At 47.4% G+C, this 20,378-nt stretch overlaps 1 protein-coding gene across 1 annotated transcript in view; it reads left to right on the top strand.

Moving 5' to 3' along the window:
- Positions 1 to 6,005, top strand: part of Nsun5 (Nop2/Sun-like domain containing protein 5) — a 37,980-nt gene extending 31,975 nt beyond the window's left edge. The window contains exon 5 of the mRNA XM_075684230.1: positions 4,832 to 6,005. Coding sequence (XP_075540345.1) covers positions 4,832 to 5,363 — 532 coding nt within the window. The 3' untranslated portion in view covers positions 5,364 to 6,005. The remainder of the gene's footprint in view (positions 1 to 4,831) is intronic.
- The last annotated feature ends 14,373 nt before the right edge of the window (positions 6,006 to 20,378 follow it).

The raw sequence follows: 20,378 nt of genomic DNA, 5'->3' as shown, positions 1-20,378 counted from the left end.
CTTGCGAACAGAACCTTTTCGTCAATAGATCTTAGTATAGTTTCCGCCTCTTTACTGCTCGAACTCGAATGGGAAGTTACGAGAAACCCTTACGGGAGCGATCACTTCCCGATATTGCTAAGAACATCTAAAGAAAATGAACTTCCTCCACGAGCTCCTAGGTGGAAGATAGATACAGCCGACTGGGAGAAATTTCGAACTCTCACTAACATCTCATGGGCCGACATGTCTTCTTTAGAAATTGATGCGGCTGTGGAATATCTTACATCATTCATAATAGATGCCGCATCAAAATGCATATCCGAAGTGAGTGGTCTGGCATGCAAACGACGTGTGCCGTGGTAGAACAGCGAATGTAGGATCGCCCGTAAGAATCGGAACAAGGCGTGGGGGTTGCTACGCGCTTCTCCCACTGCAGAGAATCTTATGAACTTTAAAAAAGTAAAGTCCCAAGGCAGGCGAACCCGCCAACAGGCCAGAAGAGAAAGCTGGCACAAGTTTGTATCAAGTATTAACTCGTTCAGGGATGAGGCCAAAGCCTGGAACAGAGTAAATAGGATTAGAGGGCGGCAAACACATTCACTCCCCCTGGTAAACACGCAGGGAGATACACTGCAAGACCAGGCAGACTCACTTGGGGAATATTTTGAGAGCGTAACAAGTCCAACAAGTTATACACAATCCTTTCTCAAATACAAAGAAACAGAAGAACGTAAGCCATTAACAAGAAAAGGTCGAGAGAATGAGCCTTACAACCGTCCCTTTAGCATTGCCGAGCTAAGAGCTGCTTTGATCACATGCAAGAGCTCTGCACCAGGACCTGACAGAATTATGTACGACATAATTAAGAACGTACACACTGATACACAACTGACTTTACTTGCACTTTTTAACACTATTTGGGCTGCTGGGTATCTTCCACTTGCATGGAGAGAAGCGATTGTGATTCCCATTCTGAAGCAAGGTAAAGATCCTTCGTTGGCGTCAAGTTACCGCCCGATAGCCCTCACAAGTTGCATATGTAAGCTGTTTGAGAAAATGGTTAATCGGCGGCTCATACATTTCCTGGAATTAAACCAAATGCTTGATCCCTTTCAGTGTGGCTTCAGGGAAGGGCAGTCCACAATTGATCACCTTGTGCGCATTAAGGGAAACATTCGCGACGCCTTTCTACATAAGCAATATTTCCTATCCGTGTTCCTAGATATGGAGAAGGCGTACGACACAACGTGGCGCTACGGAATCTTGAGAGACTTGTCGGGAATGGGCATCCGTGGCAATATGCTCGCCCTAATAGAAAGCTATTTGTCCAATCGTAGCTTCCGAGTAAAAGTCGGTAATGCACTGTCACGTCCTTTTACGCAGGAAACTGGTGTACCCCAGGGAGGTGTGCTCAGCTGCACTCTTTTTATTGTTAAGATGAACACACTACGTGCTTCACTGCCACCGGCCATTTTTTATTCCGTATACGTCGACGATATACAAATAGGCTTTAAATCCTGCAACCTCGCAGTATGCGAGAGACAGGTACAGCAGGGCCTGAACAAGGTTTCCAAGTGGGCTGACGAAAACGGATTTAAGATCAACCCCCACAAAAGCACTTGTGTTCTTTTTACTAGAAAGAGAGGCCTGGTTCCAGATCCGTGTGTTCAACTGTGTGGACATCAAATACCCATAAACAAAGAACACAAATTTTTAGGTATTATACTAGACTCCAAGCTTACTTTTATACAGCACATTAAATATCTTAAAGAAAAATGTCTAAGGACAATGAACCTACTTAAAATTCTATCCCACTCAACATGGGGTAGCGACAGGAAGTGTCTGATGAATGTTTATAAGAGCCTAATTCGATCACGATTGGACTATGGTGCCGTCGTATATAACTCTGCCGCTCTGAGCGCACTAAAGATCCTAGATCCTATCCACCATCTAGGTATCCGCTTAGCCACTGGTGCTTTCAGAACAAGCCCGATTGAAAGCTTATACGCGGAATCAAATGAATGGTCGCTCCATCTACAGAGAACTTACATCAGCCTTACATATTTCCTAAAAATACACTCCAATCATCAACATCCATGTTATAACACTGTTAACGATATGACCTGCACTACACTATTCCATAATCGTCCTTCTGTAAGAAAGCCTTTCTCGCTTCGAGTGAGGGAGCTTAGTGATGAGATACATGTCCCACTTCTCGAGCTTCGCCTAATGCATCCAACCAAGTTGTTACCGCCTTGGGAGTGGCAGGTCATAGAATGTGACATATCCTTTTTAGAAATAACAAAACACGCACCAGAGATCGAAATCAGAATGCATTTCCTAGAACTCCAGCACAAGCATTCCTGTGCAGCGTTCTACACAGACGCTTCGAAGTCAAATGCCGGGGTATCCTATGCAGCAGTCGGCCCATCCTTCTCGGAATCCGATGTACTGCATCCCGAAACAAGCATCTTTACGGCCGAGGCCTACGCATTACTCTCTGCCGTGAAGCATATAAGAAGATCAAAACTTTCAAAAGCAGCGATCTATACAGACTCTCTAAGCGTCACTCTACAAACATAAAAATCCCGTATTCAATGAACTGTATTCGGCATTATGTAAAGCGTACTCATCTAACCAGAATATCATAATATGCTGGGTCCCTGGCCATAGGGGAATCGAAGGTAACGTTCTCGCGGACGAGATGGCCACGTCAATCACATCGCAAGCTGTTAACCCTACCGCTGATGTGCCTGTCACAGACCTGAGGCCTTTCGTAGGAAATAAACTGCGAAGTCACTGGCAGTGCACGTGGGACGCGCAAACAAATAACAAACTGCACGTTATAAAGCCCCGGTTAGGTTTTTGGCCCTCCCCAACAAAATCTCGGCGAACAGAAGTCCTATTCTGTCGCCTCAGAATAGGACACACATTTGGGACCCACAACTTTTTACTCACGGGAAACGATCCTCCAACCTGTGGTAGATGCGGTGAGAGGCTGACCGTCCTCCATGTCCTCTTGGAGTGTCGGAAAGCCGAACCTGAAAGAAAGAAACATTTTCCGCTAGCATACCGTTATTACATCCCCCTGCACCCGGCTATGTTTCTTGGTCATGAACCGCTTTTTAATACCAAGGCAGTCCTCGACTTCTTAAAAGATGTAGTTCTACACGTCATAAGCCCATTAAATTCGTAGAGCATCCTCGCTCCAGAGGATGCCGCTGCGATAATTGTTTTAAATAGCACATGCCTCCAGGCCCTTGTGTTTCAAGGGCTCTAAGGAGGCATTAGTGCTCTAGCATATCTTATATAACCTGATATATCTTTAGACATCTTATCATTTTTTTTAATTGTCTTATTGTTCATAGTACACTTCATAAGTCATCGCCATAATCTTATACAGATTTTACGCACTTTAGCGCTACCATTTTTTAAGGCCCCTCTACAGCCACGGCACACCAACTTCATAGTACTCATGATTTCACTGCAAACAAATTAACACGGACATGGCGCTCTTTGGCCATATCTGGCCCTTGCGCCACTAAACCACACACATCATCATCATCATCATCTATCACCGCTGTTGTGATAGGCCATTTAACCCACAAAACCAGTTGCTCACGGAGGATGTGACAATGGCGAACAAGCCAATGTGACCTAGTCAGAACCACCTCCTATACCAACAGGGGCTCTGCAAAGAGGGAGACATTCCTTCACATCACCTGACATCAGCCCAAAGTGCCATGTCTGTGCTGGAGACGGGGTCATTGTGCTTTCCCTTATCACTGTTCGTGCACAGTGATGTGCATGTGTTTTGGATCAACCTATGGATTGGCATGACATGTCATCCATCTCCTTATGCTGGATTGGGGGAAGGCAAAGGGACCAGGTTGACGGAAAGGTTAAAAAGAGGAGACAGACACTTGGAAAATAGATTGGGAGCGAATACTTCTGCATCATTCTTGTACATACTGTAAATGTGGAAGAGTGCCTCATGAAAGGAAGAGCTTTAGCTCAGCGATCCCTCGCTCAGTCGAGCAGAGCACTTTGCTGCACCACCTGTTGTACAAGGTTGGAGTTACTATGAAAAAAAAACAGTACGCTCGCTTCAGGTTCTCGATTGTGGTCGTCCACTTCAAATTGTTGCCAAATGGCTTTATTGCTGAATCCTCTCGCAGGATACAGAGGTCCTCTTCAGTGGTGAAACAACTCCGAGGCTTTTTCGCCTGCAGGCGAGCCAGCGCCGCATTTTAAAATGACGCCAACGACATGCTGCTGTTTGTGAGGGTGGTCACCATATTTGTTTCACAAAAACTCTGCTCTGTGCGCACACTCCACTGGGGAGAGGATACCAGTGAGCGAGTGGCCTGCTCCGTAAATATGCTAGCCACCTCAGCGTACCACACATGCGCAGTGGTGTCTCCACTCACCTGCTGGCCCATAAAACCATTGAGCTCTAAATTATAACAGCTCACCTAAAGATGCTTTAATTTCTATCATGAATTGGCAGCCTCAGAGCTAAATTGTGTTTATCGTCTTTCTTTCTGAACTCGGTCTGTTTGATGTAATTGTTCTGTGGAAACCCACAAGGTGGAGAGAAGTAGTTATAAAAGCGAAAATGATACATCGACCCAAACATAGCAAATTGCTACAAAGGAAACCCATACAGGTTCCTCGAAAGAAAAAGCCTCACGGTTGAATGTCTGTTGGTTTCTTGTTCTCTTTCATGCTATGCATTCTTCTGGTCCTTCCAAAACTGTTGAAAATAGTACTTCATAGTGTCTAAATTTGTTGCGCTATTGGTATGCCTGAGCTGATGGCTTGAGCCTCATGCTCACTGTCTTTTCAGGAGGATCTTGGCTGTGGACAGGAGTGGGGAGAGGGTAGAAGCAATGCAACAGCTGGTGAAAAATGGCGGCTTCAAGTCCATCTGCTGGGTGCAGGAGACTGACTTCTTGGAGATTGACCCACATACAGAACCTCAGAGTTCTGCCGAGTTTATCATGGTAGACCCATCATGCTCTGGTACAGGCCTCTGTGACCGACCAGGCCCAGACCTGGACCCTGAAAGTGCCGAAGGCAAAGAGCGGCTGCGGCGGCTAAGCTCTGTGCAGAGCATGCTGCTAAAACATGCCCTGCGTTTTCCCCACTGCAGGCGTGTGGTCTATTCAACCTGCTCTGTGCTCAGACAGGAAAACGAGGATGTGGTGGCAGAAGCTCTGGCATGGGCTAAGGAACGTTTTGTGTTGGCCCACGCTTTGCCTGAGCTACCTTTTCGCGGCTTAGGTTCACAGGGCAGCCACTGTGTGCGCCTTGGACCAGACAATTTGCTCACCAGGGGCTTCTTCCTGGCCGTCTTTGAAAAAGCTACCCAATGCTGAGTTATAAGGAAGCACAGGTTGTGCCCCATAGTTGTTACTTGCATTATGCAGGGACATTATATGAAAACTTTGAGCCTTTACACTCTTGGCATAGAGTCGTTAGTTTGTATTGTTCACCATCCAAAATTCACTTAAACTTTTTTTCACTATTACCGGAAGTGCCACTACAGATGCATTTGGGTGAAATGCATGTGAATTTTTTTACAAATAGGGCTAAGCTGTCCAGTTATTTCTTAAGGTAGTGCATGACAGCTGCCATCCGTAAAAAGAAGCATAGAGCTTGAAGAAATGACCTTGGGCTGGTTTTCAGCTGTATTTCCACAAATGTTGACTTTGGTTTTATATTAACGGGGCAACGTCGCTGTGCCGTTGAGTGAGGCATGCCTGTGTACTTTATTGCTCCATTGTCTGTTATCCCTATAAGGGAAAAAAACGGGCAGCTTTACTGTCAGAAGCATACTTTTGAAGCAAATGGACTGAAAGTTTCACCTTTAAGCCCCTTTTCTTGCCTGTGTGTAGCTTTACAAGAGTTTTTGCAAAATGGTTTCAAGATGATGTCCTTTGTTTTCGTTGTAACACTGGCACCTCAACTGTCACTAAGCACATTTTTGAATTAAATAAAGTGAGGATATTGTTTTCTGCCTTTGGCTTATTGTATCATTTTATGGGGCCTATGATGTCACCAGCCACCATTAGTATTGGAGCAATCCTGACGGTACAGTCGAACCCGTTTACATCGAATTATTCCATATATCGAACAATTTCTGGACACGGTATAGTTACAATGAGTATATATAGCAAAAATTACGCATACATCGAACAAAACTAGTAGCGACTCCCGATATATCGAACGTCAAGCGGCGGAAAGTGCCCCCGGAAGTTGGCTTTCCCTCGCGGTGACGGGAAAATCCGGCGGCGCGGCTCCATCCAACCGCTCTCCCTACGTGACCGCGCTACCTCGGAGCCGCCGACACCCCCCTACAAAAAATGATCCTGGCCCGCCCGCCCGCAGCGCTTGCTCAGACAGCCAATCAGAAGCTCTTGTGCCCTCGTCGTGCAAGATGGCGAAAGTGCGAGTTGTCTCGCTGCTTATCTGATTCATTGTGTGCGCCTTCTCCCGCAGTGTTGCCGTGATGAAGCTGCAGAATTCGCCTTTCGTCGTGAAGCTCGAAATCATAAACCGGGTCGAACGCGGTGACAAGTCGGATGTCCCCGCAACGTACAAGATTCCGAGGTGCACTCTCGGCACGATCTTGAAGGGGGAAATTAGGGCTAAAGCGGCCTAACTCGCGACCCGGTGCCCGTAGTGCCCGTGGCGCCCGACGCGTACGCATGGCCGTGTACGAGTGGTTCATCCAAAATAGCTTCAGCCGTACCGACTTCCGCGTGCTCGGTGATGACTGTAAATTCTGATTAATGCGACGAAGCCGTTGTCGTTGTTGCCGAAGTTTGGAGCGAGCTGTCAGAATTTCCGGTAGCTGTTGACGAATCAACGGTGGACGAGATTGTGAGCGCAAATGATGGTGTCGCGACCACGGGAGAGCCCGGAAACGAAGACTACATTGCCGACATCGTGCCGAGCACAAGTGAAAATGGGCACTACGAGGAAAGCAACGACCGTCTTTGGCCCACATCCTCCGAAGTGATTGGTGCGCTCGCACTAGTCCGGTGCTTCTGCGCGAATGCGGAATGTTGCGGCCTCAGCTGCTCCGACTCCTTAGACAACGTGGGGAAGTGCGTGCCTCGCACGCAGCGAAATTGCCCAAGCAGAAGAAAATGCAGGACTATTTCGTGCGAAACTAAGCTAGTTTCATCAATAAAGGGATTATATAAATGGTATGTGCTTTTATGACATCCAATTATTTAGCAGGCTTATATCGAATTATGCTCTATATCGAACTGATAGGCGTTTTTTTGCGAGTTCGATATAGCCGGGTTCGACTGTACATCCATACTGCTGCTACCGTACTGGTGGCACGGCTCAGTCAGACAATTGTTTGCCTTTTGCATGCCCCTTAAAACAATGTAGTATATTCAAGTGCCATGAACATTCCATTGTTATAACCGATAATTGTTATAACCGGGTTGCATCAAAAATCAAAATAGGGGGATGGCAGAGCTGATGTGAGAAAATGGTGGGGAGGCCCGTGCCCCTCCCCACCACCTTCCTCCGCCTCGCTGCTGATTGTGTTCACTCGTTTAACTGTTCCTGGGCGCTCCGATCGCATGTAACAAGCCGTGGCTGCCGGCGTTAGAGAATGGCACTGCTATGACAACTGTTAAGAGGTGTCACGGGTGGCAAGTGATATGCGAACACCGCCAAGACATCACTTTGGCGATGCCAAAAGAGGCCTTTTAAACAATGCAAGACGGCTGCCTTGGCAGTCTGTGAGCTTGAAAAATCCAGAAGAAACGCTGAGGAGAGATTGCCACAAGCATCTCGCCACATACCTCTCACTGGCTTGCACCCTATGTCTATCAGCCATGCATGCTTTATGCAAAGCTTGCCAACATCCTTCTCCAAGGCATCCAAGCGCTCCACGTAGTGCAGCAGAAGGTTCCTTGCGAAAACAAAGCCCCAAAGGAACCGAATCATGCCGGGCCTCCTGTGAGGACAATGTTGAGGCAACCTGCCCTACCACGTCATCACTGCAGTCGTCGCCGTCGCTATCCAATGCAAGCACGTTCACGACGATCGTCTCATCGGTTAGAAGCACTTTTCCAAATTTATAGCTGTGTTCTTTCTTTTCACCGGCATTTGTGCATGTCGTGCATTGCTGATGATGTGCAGGTGGATCAGCCATCTTATGTTTCGGCAACGAGTCAAGCGAAGTTGAGAAACCGCATGGCCAGGAACGGCTTCAACACAACCAACAAAAATGAATTCGAGTGATTAAGCCATTCGCAGAACTGCACTCAGCCAGCGAGTAACATGCGAGCAATCTGCCTAACGTGCTTGCGGTGCTATTGGCACGGTCCATTTGTGTTTTGGAAGGAGGGGTGGTGTAGAGCTATGGGCGCAGCCCATCCGTGTTTGGAGGGATGGAAGGGTGATGGGAGAGAGCTTGAAAATGAGCGCACAGCGGCTGTTGGAGCAGCGGCCCATCGTGCAGCGGCTTGAATTTCTCCTTTCCTTCTTTTCAAGGATTTCGCACTTCACTACCTTTCGGCTCAGACACCCAACAGCCAGACTTCATCGTTATAACTGATAATGCGGCGTCAAGGCATTGTAATAAGCAGGTTATTTGACCACGGAAAACATACGAAAGTTGAAGGTGAAGCAGCTTCTCATTGTTATAACCCATATATTGTTAAAACCGGTAGTATCGTTATAAGTGTAGGTAATGTATTATGAAAGAAAGAACGATGGCTCCAATGTTTCACAGGTTGCCAGCTTATGACGCTTATGCTGTTCCATGCCTGCTGCCATTCAGCTTATAATTATGCATTACCCTGTGCAATCAATTCATACATAAGCTGTGGCATTGGGATGATTGTCAGATCTGTTAAAGAGACTGACAACCGATTTTTAAGGGCCTGGTTTTTCATGGCACAACACAATGCCCACCCTTGGCAATGTTTACACCTGCAGCGGTTACTTCCAAAAGCACGTGGATATTCAGTAAGCAGAATTTTTCCATCTGAGCAGTCAAAAAAAAGTAAAAAGAGTCCCTCGTCCTGCGACAACGCTGAGAAATGAGAGCAATGTCGATAGCCTGGCTCACAAATTGTGAAAGCCCCCAATCGTTCTGCTTTCAGAGGAGTGAGTGTAACTGTGGTTAACCACCTACATTTTGACCTTTTCAACCACTTTTGAATATAAAAAGCTAGTACAATAAGTTTGTGTTGTTTGTACAGACCTTTCATATTTGTACCACGTTTTACCTCCAAGTACACACCTACGTCATGACTGGCTGGTCCCTGTCGTCATCGTTTTGTCAATAGATGAGCCAAGTCAACTCATCAAAAACGGAGGCTCTTATACTCAGTACAAACGAAGGCCTGTCTGCATGTTGCAAGTTACAAAAGAACTTACAAAAACCAGAAAAAAGTGCTGCATTTCAATACTAATAAAAAGACCAGGAACTGTGTATGCTAATGGAAGGTCGCATTATAGGCCTTTTATGCACCTTCATGTTTTTGCCACGTGGGGTGCCAAAGGTCAGTCTTCACGACTATTGAAGAATTAAAAATGTAAATCCACGTTCAATGAGAAAAACATAGCTCATTTTAGCCACTACGACGGGCAATCTTTCCATCAGCAGGATTATCTCGATTCATGGTATGAGCAGTTGCCTGTCCCTTTAAAGGGCCCCTGAAATGGTTCGAACAAATCTTGTAGACGCGTAGAGTGCAGCTAAAGTTAATCATTCGCGCCTCAATTTGTGTGAAACATCGCATATTAAGAGAGCTATGGAAAATCGGAAGTTACCCTCTTTGGTGGTCAATGCTTAAGTGTAGTGAGAAATTGTTCTTGTGCATTCTCTTTCTCTTACTTTGTTTTTTATAGAAACAAATTAACTAACATTCCAACTGTTACGAACACCATTTGTTCTCCATAAAGGTGGAAAGATTATCGATGACGCGCCCTGGGCAGCCAATCGGATAGCTCGCCCTACTGATGTCAATTTGGTGATTTACGTCATATAGGTAGGGGCGGCTGAAAATTCCGCCGAGCAATGTGCTGCGAGCAGCAGCGATGTACATTTTTAAAACCTTGTAATGAATTACATGCTTTACGCAGAGCTCTTAGGTGCGTCAATTAATGATCTGAAGGACCTACTCTAACAACCCGCATGTTTGTACAAAATCATCAAAATCGTTTCAAGGTCCCTTTAAGAGCGAACAAGCAATATATTTTAGTTAAAAAAAATCCTGTTTCACCCACTTCATCTGTACAAATGGGCACCTTTGATCAAATATTACCAATGCAATGGAAGGTAAGAGCATATTTTGATTTGGAAGACCATATAGGGTGGCTGACATTAACCTGCAGTATGTTGCGTCTATAGGGATCAGCACTGCACGAGCCAGCCTGTGAGGTTACATTCAGCGAGTACTGGCAGGTGCTGCAGGGAGGCAGGTATGTGCAGAAGCCTCACCTCCGGTAGCAGCATAAACTACTGTGAGCCCCATCTAAACACTATTGATCTTATTTTCCCCAACTCAGGCCAAACAGCCAGCCATGTCGAATCTGTGCTGCCGCTTTGAATGTTTACCATGTCATTGCCTTCCCTTATTTCAAAGTATCACAACTTCAAATGAAAGAATAGAGGGACTTGTTTGAGCTAGGAAATATCTTTACGTGCACTCGTATGCTCAGCTTATCTATGGGGCTCAGCCTCTCGTCACATAGTGCGGACATGTCCGGCGCATGTCAATGGATGTGAGCATCAGCTGTTTTGATGAAGAGGTCACACTGCTCTTGGTGCTCTGAAATCAAAATTGATACAGTAGACATCTGTTAACTCGACTCTGGTTAACTAAATTTTTTTGTTAATTCGGCCCTGACCGAAAGTCCCGGTTGGTGCCCATGCATTTATGGACCCACGTTTTTTGATCCTGAAATTGGCCTTCGCCAGATAATACGAACTTGGCCTGTCGCAACGTGCCTGACCCTTATGGTGACCCAAATAGCGACCCACGTTTTTTGATCCTGAAATTGGCCTTTGCCAGATAATACGAACTTGGCCTGTCGCAACGTGCCTGACCCTTATGGTGACCCAAATAGCGACCCCTTTAGTGGTAATGTTACCTGGTCTTGTTCTGCCTTTTTGGTGTTATTTGGGGTTTGATGTTTTGTCTCAAAATTATTTGTGTTATTCATCAATTTTCTTTGACATTTAACAAATTCTTATATTCATTTACTATTATAGACATAGTTTTTATTTTATCGTGTTTGTGCATTTTTATGTAAACTTTCTTTATGTATCGCACCTGCTATTATCTCTATTCAAGATAGCAGCATCCAGAAATAAGTCATCTGTTTCGGCAAAGCTTAGTGGAAAGTGAATGCATCAAATATTGTCATCTCCTTTCAAAAATGCTATTTTCTGCCTGCCCTAGTAAATTGCTAAAGTTGGGGCTAGTTATTTGTACAGGTTGAATGATTGCAGAGTACTATTGTGAAGCGAGATGCTGTAGTTCAGTGTCAATTTTGTCCTTCGTTTCTGTCTCATTTCGCAGTAGCATGCTGCAGTCATTTAGCTAGGAAAATCTTAAAGCAATAGCCGTAGCTCACCAATGTCTGATTACGGTATTTACCCAATTGTAACATGTGCCTTAAAGAAAATTGGGTCGAAAATTGTCTTTGTCGTGCCATCTGATACAAAACCAAAACTGCCTTCACTGCGTTCGTATGCTTCACCATTCAACAAAAATCTACTACAGCGAAGCCACTATATAAAAAACGTGTCCTGTGCCTTAGGGGCATGTTAAAGGTCCACTGGTGGTCAAAATTAATCCTGAATCCCCCACTACGGTGCACCTCATAATCAAATCGTTGTCTTGGCACCCCAGAATTCAATTCAAATTCAATTCACTTTAGAAAATCGTGTGGCGAAGCTAACTTTTGAAAACCGGCCGCCATTGTCTTGCTAAACAATCGGATATGTGTTAGATTTCTACTTTATTTAGAAGCTTTATGGGGGCCCCGAAACACTTTTTAAATATAGTAAAAAAGATGTTGCCGATCTGTTAACGAGGCTCCATTGAAATGTAAGCTGAATATTATTTAACTGCTTGCAGCAGGGAACTTACAACCTTGTGTCAAAAGCAGTGAAATATCTTGTTCTCGTCTCTGCAATGTCAGCGTCATCGCAAGCAGCTGGCTGGGCCCACAACAGCTATTGGCTGGTTTCATTATCAGGGTGTCTACCAAGTTGACATTTGCAAATTCCCTGAGTTTTCCAGGACTGGAAGGGCTTCCGAGAACATGACATAGAAGAAAACATCGAAAATATTGAAGAGTGGCTCACCAAAGTGGTCAAGATGGCGGAGAAGCACACTAAAGTCATCCGACTCACAATGGGCCCCCGGCGCCGGCCGTAGACTCTCCTCCTACATCTTGCGGATGGCAGAAGAGGAGCACTGAGGTGGTGTAAAAAGATGAAACTTAACCGCAAACTGCAGAAACAGATCGCTCACATAACAAAGCAAGCAGAAGAATATGGAGATCAACTCAGCAGTCAGACTGGTCAGACTGGAAGCTATGCGACCAACTTCAAGGCGCACTCAGCACGAAGACCTGGCATATGCTGCAAGCCCTTCTAGCTAGCACCAAAACCAAGACCAAACAAAGACATAACATCAAGAAAATCATTTACTCCTATCCAGGAACTGAGAAACAAATTCTGGAAGAAATCAAGCGTAAACTTGCCAGGGACAATGCCCCCAAGGTTACCAATCCCCGACCATACAAAGGCGAACCAAAACTTACCCTCGACAGCCCTTTCACGCTTCCTGAACTTCAAGCCCCCCTTGCCAAATTGACCCGTAACACATCACCAGGAAACGACAAGGTGACCAACAAGATCCTACGAAACCTCCCAGACAATGCCCTAAATGGACTCCTCAACTACTTGAATAACTGCTGGGAAAAAGGTGAGCTCCCAGCAGAATGGAAGCACGCAGAAGTCATTATGATCCCAAAACACAAGCCACTACAAATCAGCAACCTATGGCCCATCTCTCTTACTTCCTGTGCTGGAAAGCTTCCCGAACACATGGTTCATGACTGCCTCACCACATACCTCGAAGACTGGACTCATGCCTGACACAATGTTTGGCTTCCGACAGCTCCTCTCAGCACAAGATATACTACTACAGCTCAAGGAAGACCTCTTGGACTGCCTATAACGCCACAAAAAGTTCTCTATTTTAGCAATAGATGTAAAAGGAGCCTTCGATAATGTGAAGCATGGAGCAATCCTCCAGAATCTCCAAGACACAAACTGTGGAATGTGGACCTACCAATACATAGAAGACTTTCTCAAAGATCGCGCGGCTACGGTGGGTCCACAACCGGCCAACAGCAAACTACCCTCCAAGAGGCAATTGATCAGATAGAACGGTACCTCTCAAGATGCGGTCTCCAGTGCGCGCCCGAAAAATCAGAGCTACTTATACTCAAGGCAAGGGCCCGGGAAAGACCACCAGCCTACGTTGCCCCAGATCCCAGCATCGGACTCAATGGAATCAATATCCCTCCAGTTGGCTCACTCCGCGTACTTGGCCTCACAATACATAAAGACTGTTATGGCGCAGCTACATTTCCGAAGCTTCAGAGGACCGTAACACAAGTAACCCATCTCATTCGGTGTATAACCACCCAAAGAAGAGGACTTAAAGAGCAAGAAACCGTCCAATTAATCCAAGCACTCCTTATAAGCCGGATCACATATGGCACCCCGTATTTACTCCTCAAGAAAGCTGAAATTGAAAAACTCAACATCATCATCAGAAAAGCAATCAAGAGCGCACTAGGACTTCCCAGCACGACCTCAAACTTGGCCTCCATAACACCTGGGAAGAAATGAGTGAAGCGCACAGAGCCAGCCAGCTGGAACGCCTTAAGCTGACTCAAACAAGCAGAGCAGTACTTCGCAAACTCGCATACAGCGAAAACTTCATAGCAGGCTCAGAGGCGAAAGCCCGCTTGCCGCGACTTCTTCGTGACTCTATCTCAGTCGCTCCAATATCTTGCAACATGCATGCATCATACCACAAAGACAGAAGACAAGCAAGAGTTAGAGCGCTCAGCAAGAAATACTCAAAGAACCCCAACACGAGATATACAGATGCGGCAAAATACCCAAGTATAAGAGCACACGCAATTACCATAGTCAACAACCAAGGGAATGAGCTAGTCGCTGCCACCATACCGACCAGAAATCCAGAAACGGCGGAGGAAGTGGCCATCGTCCTCAGCATCACCACATGCAAAGACACAGCAATCATCTTGAGCGACTCACAAACGGCATGTAGAAACCTACGAAAAGGCCGAATTTCTGCCACAGCAGTGAAGATTCTAAAAGAAATAACAAGATGTCAAGAACTACCCAAAACCTACGTCACATAGACCCCAGGCCACGAATCCCTGGCAAGAAACGAAGCAGCACATGCTGTCGCCCGAGAGCATACCAGCCGGGATTTCCTGCCGCACGGTCTCCGGAAAGCGACGAGGGTGGAGGACGTTCCCATCAACTACGCCGCAATATTGCAACATTACCGACTGGAAGGAAGACAATATCCTCTACCACATCCAAAATTAAGCAAGGAAGAAGCCACCGCCCTCCGCAGACTACAAACGAATACTTATGTCCGTGGAATTATCATGCATCGAATGCACCCCACCGAATTCTCATACCTATGCCGATATTGTGAGGTACCAGACAACCTCCAACACGTGGTGTTGCTGTGCCCACACCGCGAGAAAGACACCCAAGATGATGCCTCAGAACCGCTACGAGGCACGTCCGGAAAAGCTCTGAGGCCTGCCTGTACCCTTATTAGGCATATCGGTGCTCGTACTGTGATAGGAGACGGCGGATGCAAGCGTGTGTAATACGTACTGTGTCCCGTGACAATTGCCCTTTCCCACGCTTGTTAAGAGGAAGCTTTAGCTCGGGTGCTCCTATCTATATAAATGTAAAAGGAGAATTCGTTTTTCTCCGCAACCACTGCACCAAGTTTGACGAGGTTTATTGCATCTAAAAGAAGAACTTAAAATCTAGTGACTGTTCGTTTGGAATTCTTTATTTAGGTCATAATTTTTTATTAAAAATTGGTAGAAAATCGAAACTTTTCAAATGACGAAGTTATCAGGTTTACAACTCTGGAAACTCAGCAACGAAAAATCATAATACAATGCAGTGAATTGCACCTAATAGCACATCTAAAGCGGACAAAATTGATACGTTACACATGGATCTAAACAAATTTAGTAATATGGAAATACAGCTTTTGCAGAACCCAAGTACACAAAGTACCAAATTCACGTAAGATATAAAATAACATCGAATTTGTCCGCTTTCAATGATATAATGGATGCCGTTTACAGAACCGCGACATCTGGTCTTGATGCAGAGCTATGAATTTGTAAACTTCGTGCTTCTATTTCTTTCAAAGTTCCGAATTTTTGAAAATTCTTGTAACAAAATTCAGGACCTAAATCGAAATTCCGCTTCCAACAGTCACTAGAATTTAGCTTCCCCTCTCAAATGCAATAAATTTCATTAAAATTGGTCCAGGGGTTATCTCAGAAAAACATTTTTGCGTTTTACATGTATTTGAATAGGCCATTAAATAAAGGGAAAGTCAGACATCCACCCGTTTGTAGCAATTGCTACAAAGGAAATCCATACGGGTTTCTTGAAAGCAAAGCTTCAGAATTGAAGAAAAATTGTCCTGGTCGTCCTGGTCCGGGACTCAGATGATAGAGCGGCTGCTCCGGAAAGGCGGTGGTCCCGGGTTCGAGTCCCGAACCAGAACGAATTTTTCTTCAACTCTGAAGCTTTTCTTTCGAGGAAGCTTCGAAGCCAATCGCGAGGATTACAGAGGTGGAGTCGGTGCCATTACTGACAGCGGCGACTTCTTTCAAGGGAAAACACTTCACCGAACAGCAAGAACCTTAAGAGTGAACGTCGAAGCAGCTAAGCCTAGCGTTGCCGCGGTGGCGGATACGGCGGCCAGCGGATCTGCGCGGCAGAGTGCTGGTTCAAGACGGCGTGATAATGAAAACGGCGGTTTTGGCTTTGATTACTGCCGGTCGGACCTGCGGTCGGGGCAAAAAGTCCGGAAAATCGGATAGCGAAGGGTTCCTGCGTCTGAAATTTATCATCATCCTATTTTATGTCCACTGCAGGACTACAGTGTACTTGAAGATAGCAGGACGAAGGCCTCTCCCTGCGATCTCCAATTACCCCCTGCCCTGCGTCACCCGATTCCAACTAGCACCTGCAAATTTCCTAATTTCGTCGCACCACCTAGTCTTCTGCCGTCCTCTACTGCGGTTCCCTTCTCTTGGTACCCATTCTGTCACCCTAATGGTCGAACGGTTATCTAATCTGCGCATTACATGACCTGCCCAGCGCCATTTTTTTCTCTTAATGTCTATTCGGGAGAGGCGCTGCGATCGCCGAGGAGTGTAGACGTGCTTGCGTCGGCTCCGTGTTCGCGAAATGATTTTGCAGCATTTACTTGCGAATTGTGGCCTAATTTTTGTACCAGTCGATCCGTGAAGATTCCAGGACTCCGTAGCTACGGAGTCCTGGAATGGAGTGTCCCACCTGAAAATGAGGCGTCTAGACGCCTCATTTTCAGGTGGGACACTCCATTTTCTTGTGCTACCGACGTTTTCCTGTGCTGCGCCTGCACGCCAGGCGCACCGGATGCGTGGCGCACACTCGAGCGAGCTCCGTATCATCGACCAAGTTTCTCTGCCCCAGCAACGAGCATGGGTCTCGAAGTGGCCGCCGAGATGGGCTGGCGAACAACTCGCCTTCGCCAACCGGCGAAGCTGAGGGACGACTCTTCACCCCAAAGGGACTCCACCCAAACCTCAAGCACTCGTTCTCGCTCCAAGACCAGGCCACCAGTCAAAGCACAAGTTCTCAAGGCTGGACGCATGCCTCGATCCGCTACCTTCCAATCAAATCAAGATTATCATTCGCCCCAAGGGAGCCCTCAACATTGCCAAAATTGGTAGTTCCTATTGTGACTACAGCCGTACTCCAAGCCGCACAGCTGAGCCCAGCAGATATTCAACAAGACACTGTGTGCCCCAACACCCAACAAAACATTGTCGTTGTCAGTACGCCAAGTCTGCAGAACGCCGACCGGTATGTCTGCATAAAATCCATTCAAGTCAATGGGGTCACGCACGATGTTAACGCATACGAGAAGACCGCCGAGGATACCACGAAGAGAGTCATGCGCGGAATCCCCCTCTCCGATACCCCACAACAAATCAACGCCAATATCGGCAATACCCGCAATCCCCTCGCACTAGCCGCAAAACGCATTGGAACGACAACCACCATTGTTATCGCCTTCAGTGGCCCCGACGTGCCATATCTGGTCCGTTACGGAGCCACCTTAATCTCATGCTCATTATTCCGCAAGCAAATAGAAATTTGCTACCAATGCGGCCGCCTCGGACGCCGCATGGATGTCTGCCCTTTTCCGAATAACAAGATCTGCCGAGGTTGCGGAGTCCGTAACCCACCTCCCGATCACACGTGTAACCCCAAATGCTAATTGTGCGGCGGCCCTCATCTTACGGCGGACAAATCGTGTACGGCTCTCTACAAGACACCGTACGTTATTCGCGAGCGCATTGAGGAACGCCGAACTGCAATGCAAGCCACCCTTCAAGAAAGCGACTTCCCGCCCTTGAACTCCAAGCCCCGCTCCAGATCCCGGTCTCCATCACGCTCGAGGCAACATTGTACCCGGACCCCTTCACGTTCGAGACAGCGCCGTTCCCAATCTACCTCTACCCCACCCGCCAAGTCTCCTACTAACAAGGTGACCTTCGCAGAAGCCCTTACGGGCGCCTCGCGAGAGGGTCGCAACACACCTTCTCCACAGTCCACGAACACCAATGATAACGCAGAAATAGCTCACCTAAAAAAAATGTCATTATGTGGGACCTAATTCACAAGCTCTCGCAAGAGGTTCGCGAGCTTAAACAATCCAAGACACCCGCTCCTACACCACCCGCCGAAGCGTCCCACTCCTCTAGCCACGACGCTCGACTGACACCAGCCTCCAAAAAGCGGGCCCTCTAAGAGGGAGCCGCGGCCCAAATGCGCTCAGAGGTTAAGGACATGCTAGTCTCACTTCGAAGCACGATGAACACACTCCAGAACGCAGTCGAATCCATGCAACACGCCGTTCTCGCCCTGGCACAGCGCGTCACAAACATTGAAACCCATCTACAAACTCTCCCCATGCCCGCTCCTCCTGCCCACGAAAGCCCGGCACTGCCCATGATGGCATCCCCCAATCCCCATCATGGCCCACACTAACGGCGATACTCTTACCTGGCAGTGGAACTGCCGAGGCTATCTCCGCAAACAGCCAGTCGTCTGTCAACACCTTCGTACCCTCAACCGGCAACAGGACGTCATCATGATTCATGAAACTCATCGATTCGGTCACCCTTCCAGGTTACCAACCTTTCATCCCGTCACATGCTTCTTGCCGCCTCTGCACTTTGGTCCGCAAGACAATCGCCGACATCGAACCACAATCTCCACGACCGAAACATCGAACACCTTATTCTCGTTGAACTTATACCTACCAGGAAACATAAGGAAAGTATTTTTCTCCTTAACGTGTACAGCCATGCCTCTGCCAAAGTTCGAAGCCGTTTTCTCACCCTCTTCAAGGAGGCCCTTAACATAGCTGGCACCAACCCCCTCGTTATCGGTGGAGACTTCAATCTCCCCCACACGGTATATGGGGATATGGCTATTCGACGACGGCGGGTCAAAATCTCTGAAGACTCCGAAGACCTCGGCCTCACTTGCATTACAGACCCCACGTTCCCCACACGCTTCGGTATATAGCTATAGCTCCACTTCCCGCGAAACGGCCCCCGACCTGACATTTACCAAGAACGTCACCAACGCCCAATGGGGCAACACATAACCTCAGATAGCTGCAGTTACCGCCAAACCCCGTGTGTTCACTTGCATTGACTAGGATGCATTTCGCAAGTATCGATCCGCTGACCAGCACGCGGAACGCATAGCGGACATTGATGCATGGACCCGCAATCTCCACTCCGTAAACCAAGGCAGCCACGCACACCGTCACCACCGATGCCCCCGTCGAGCGCATGGACAGTAGACTGGTCCATCTCCTAGCGGCTAAAACATCCATCCTATCCCGCTGGAAAGGGCAACATCTCAACAGGCACCTCCGCGCTAAAATAGCCCTCCTCAACACGGAAATCGAAGCCCATTGCCTCACTCTGAGCCGTCAGCAGCGGACTGAACTGTGCAATATTGCTGACGGACAGACCCACTGTCCCTCTTCTTGGAAACTTCTCAAACACCTCGATAGTCACGCCACCCGCTCTTCCCAACAAAATCGCCTCGCTAAACTTCTCAGAAACGAAGAAACAGGGCCGCGCCCAAGTCTTAGACTACCTCACTAACGAGTATGTCCCCGGGGGCCCAGTGCAACCGCACGGCTCCTACACCGCGGGGCCCCCATCCCCCCACTGGACGAAAACTTGTGTCGCTGAGATCCAAGCCGCCCTGCATAAATTAAACAGCCGTGCTGCCCCTGGCCCCGATGGGGTCACTAACAAAGCCCTCCGTAACCTCGATGATGCCTCCGTCGCACGCCACCCGCCGTGGTTGCTCAGTGGCTATGGTGTTGGGCTGCTGAGCACGAGGTCGCGGGATCGTATCCCGGCCACGGCGGCCGCATTTCGATGGGGGCGAAATGCGAAAGCACCCGTGTGCTTAGATTTAGGTGCACGTTAAAGAACCCCAGGTGGTCAAAATTTCCGGAGTCCTCCACTACGGCGTGCCTCATAATCAGAAAGTGGTTTTGGCACGTAAAACCCCAAATATTATTATCCGTCGCACACCACACAGATTATATCAATGACTGGTGTAATGGGGGTGCCATTCCGCCGGCCTGGAAAACAGCAAAGGTCATCCTTATTCCCAAACCTGGCAAACCTAGCCTCTATCATCTTCGCCCCATCTCACTAACCTTGTGTGTGGGAAAGGCTATGGAGCATGCCTTCCTCACGCGAATTGACATGCGTCTGGAAGACACTGCAGCGTATCCTCACTCGGTCATTGGCTTCCGTGCCCACCTGTCCACCCAAGACGTCATGCTACAACTTAAGCACCATATACTAGAAGGTAGAACATGTGCTACTGAAGCTATACTCGACCTTGAAAAAGCCTTTGACAGCATAGCCCATTCCACCATTCTTGACCGCATCTCACGCCTTAATATCGGTGCGCGCACTTATAATTACGACAG

This window comes from Dermacentor variabilis, chromosome 3 (genome assembly GCF_050947875.1).
Source record: "Dermacentor variabilis isolate Ectoservices chromosome 3, ASM5094787v1, whole genome shotgun sequence".
Lineage (NCBI taxonomy): Eukaryota > Metazoa > Arthropoda > Arachnida > Ixodida > Ixodidae > Dermacentor > Dermacentor variabilis.
Note: the sequence above shows the minus strand (reverse complement) of the source record. Positions and strands in the feature narration are given on the sequence as shown.